At 36.9% G+C, this 3,359-nt stretch overlaps 1 protein-coding gene across 1 annotated transcript in view; it reads right to left on the reverse strand.

The window, feature by feature from the left end:
* SUCLG2 (succinate-CoA ligase, GDP-forming, beta subunit) overlaps positions 1 to 3,359 on the reverse strand; it is a 296,753-nt gene that overhangs the window by 21,628 nt on the left and 271,766 nt on the right. The window contains exon 10 of the mRNA XM_011980355.1: positions 429 to 549. Coding sequence (XP_011835745.1) covers positions 429 to 549 — 121 coding nt within the window. The remainder of the gene's footprint in view (positions 1 to 428; positions 550 to 3,359) is intronic.

Genomic DNA, 3,359 nt, shown 5'->3' on the forward strand with positions numbered 1-3,359 from the left:
ATTTTTTAAATTCCAAGAAATTTCAGTTATTAAATTTATTTATCAATTAAATCAAGTAAATATTGACAAATATAAGCCAAAAAACCAAAGTTTTTTGGGATCCTTAATTATGATGAATAATTCTCAGAGAAACATTTCTCAGAGTGTTTTTCCCCAAACACTAATCTCATAAAATGATTCATAAATAAAAGGGCTTTCACTCTGAAGTAAGTTTGGGATATCTGGAGAATCATAACACTTGCCATACTTGGAGAGCTACAACCCACATTAGTTTGTTAGAGGCCCAGGGAAATCCTGCTGTATCGCGTTTGTTTCATATTATACAATCCAGTGTTTCCTTCTGTTAGGAAGTCTGTGAATCCAGAACATGCTGGTCACCTGATCTTGGAGAGAGGGTACTGGCACAGCGGAAATCTACCATGACTCACCTTCAAGCCGGACCACCAGGGGCACCTTGAGTTCTAGCTCCCGGCAGGCTTTGGTGATCCCATTGGCAATGATGGCACAGTTGACGATACCACCAAAAATATTGACAAGGATGGCTTCAACCTGAAATCAAAAATAAAAAGTTACCCATCAAAATGCTGATCGCCAACAGTCTCAAAAACAACTGGCTAAATAATAGAGACCATTAAGATAAGACTCCTTGTTTTTTGTTTTTGTTTTAAACAGAGCACAAAATACAAAAAAGACCGATAACATGTTAAGCAAGCTCATATTAGTAATGAATTAATAAATATCACAACATAACATTACCAAATTTTCCCAGCAATCACTCTTTTGAACTCAAAATGAATTTAATCATCATTCATTTGTCTATTATATAATGTCTTCTTTTTTTTGAAAATATTGTCTATTCTTTTTATAAGTAGTATCATTTAAAATTTCTTGCACTTAGGCTTTTTTCCTCCCGATTTACAATTACATTTTTATATGTCATGGTGCCTCACACAATATTTCAAAATTAGAAACCATTTATTGTTTTGTATTAAAAGGTAAAAAAGATTCAAATGTTTTCATGCTTCCTTAATACCTCTTTGATATGCTAGAAGTTATGTTCTCAAAAATCAGGGATAGTTTAATTATCTTAGACAGTAACCTTTTTGATTAAGAAAAAGACTCTTGAAATAAGGAGATGCAAGCTTATAGCATAAGTAACAATGTAAGGAAAGTCAAGCTACTGACTGGAGCTTCTCAGAAATGTAAATGTAAACCCGTCATGTTAACTTGCTTGTACATATTCCATATTCAAAGGCATGTGGGCCAAAAAAAAAAAAAAAAATCAACAAACAAACAAACTCTACTTGTCCTGACTTGATAAATAGGCATCAGAAAATCCTGTATAATTAACATGAAGAACGAGATAATGAAGAGAATTCATTACCTAGATTAATTGATAACACCCACAGAAAAATGGCTATTCATCAAGCTGGAGGCATCAAAATTCCAACAATAGAGTCACAATTAAATTATGCCACACTAATTGTAAAGCATATATATATGTGCTGCATAAAAATCCCATTATTTCAGTGTGTTAAATTACCTACACTAAACATATGAGAAGAGAATATCTTACATTTGTATAGCATTTAACTGTTTAGAAAGTGGATTACACAAATCCTTATTTTTTATAGTGAGCCTTTCCAGAACCCTATTCATAAGGTACGGTGAAGGTTGACTGTCTAGCCCAGAAAGCCATCGGGTACACTCAGGGAATATTGTCCCAAGGTCACATAGCTGTCATGTGGCTGTGGCCAGGCCCAAAGTCAGCCCCCTAGATTGCCTACTGATTTGTTCATTGATGTCAGTTGCTAGGGCTGGGACCTTGGGCAACTTACAGAACCTCTCTTGAACATTTCCTCATCTGTATCACAGGAATAAAAAGAGGACCTAACCCACAGGATGTTGAAAGGCCTAAATGAGATAATACATGTGAAATGTTTACCACATGGCTTTAAATGTACTTAATGGATATTTACACATGCATTTATTCAGCGAGCAGTGATGAAAGTGGGCAGGTTACCTAGAGAGCAAGTAAGAAAACCTTTTTCAGTAGACTGCAGCTCATGCTGAATTTAAATATAATGGAAATACAAACTTATTGAAGTTCAACAAAAAGGTAATGTCTTAAGAATCAAAGAAATGAACAATATTTTTCAAACCAATTAGAGATTGGGGCTACTCCCAAAAAAGAAATCTCCCATTACCATTCACAGCAGGCCGACTGGTAAGCAGAAGCTTGCTTTCTAATGACAGCTATTAAATGCTGTTAGTATTGAGACTTGGTACAGCAGCAGTTTCCAAGTAACTGTGGGATGGAGAGGAACTTGCCAGAACAATAGAAGAAAAACATTCAGGAGCAAGAATGACTCCACGGGGTCTGTGATAGAAACTCAGGACCTGCTGAGGCTCAGTAAGGTTTGTGCAGAGGAACTTGGCATTCTAGTAAAACACACATTGGCACCTGCATGCCTCTGCCATGTTCCGGCCTGCATGTTCCTTAAGGACAAGTTCGGATGTCAACTTCTCAGGGAATTCTCATCAAATTAGAATCACTGACTCTGTTTAACCCATCTAAAGCTTTATGATCATTTTATAGATTATAGTTCACATGATAATCTTATGTGAATTCACCTAAACAGGCAGGAGTGAGGGATAGGAGCGAAAAGGACAGAAGGGGCTTGAGACCCTGTGATTCAACTCTACTTAGTGGGTGAGTCCCTGGAGTAAATGTCAAACAGGAGCTGTGAATCAGTGTTGCCTCAATTGGCATCAGTTCCCATAAGTCTCTCATGTATCAGTATCTTGTGTTTAATTAAGAGTCCGACGTTAAAAATAGACACTCTTCATACAACCACTTGTGCCTAAAATTCAACTACTTTAGTTGGTGCTGAACCCCAGGAAAAGCCTTCTTTTCTAACTGCAGAGGAATAAATGGCTTTGTTAGACTTACTGAGAAATGAATAGCTGTTGTTCTCCAATGTACTTGATTCTCCTCTTACCTTCCTCTCCCCAATCCCAAGATGCAACTCCTGTGTTTGGATCATCTTTGTGCTTCTCTAAGACAAAGATTATGTATTTTTCCATTTTTTAATGATCAGTAGCCAGCACAGTCCATGACATGGCATAATCATGTACGAATAATGGTTTAACAATGAATGAATTAATTTCAACAGACACCTGATGAACATCTCCTTTGTACCAGGTACAGAATTAAGTTCTTGGGATATGGAGAAGGATAAAATATCATCACTGTCCTCAGGGAAGAATTCAAAGACTAGTTTGAGAGCCAGACCAATAAACTGGCAATGACAATACAGGGTCTACAGATGGTCTCACACAGCCAAGACCAGCGCAGA

The sequence above is a fragment of the Mandrillus leucophaeus genome, unplaced genomic scaffold (genome assembly GCF_000951045.1).
Source record: "Mandrillus leucophaeus isolate KB7577 unplaced genomic scaffold, Mleu.le_1.0 Scaffold210, whole genome shotgun sequence".
NCBI classification, from domain to species: domain Eukaryota; kingdom Metazoa; phylum Chordata; class Mammalia; order Primates; family Cercopithecidae; genus Mandrillus; species Mandrillus leucophaeus.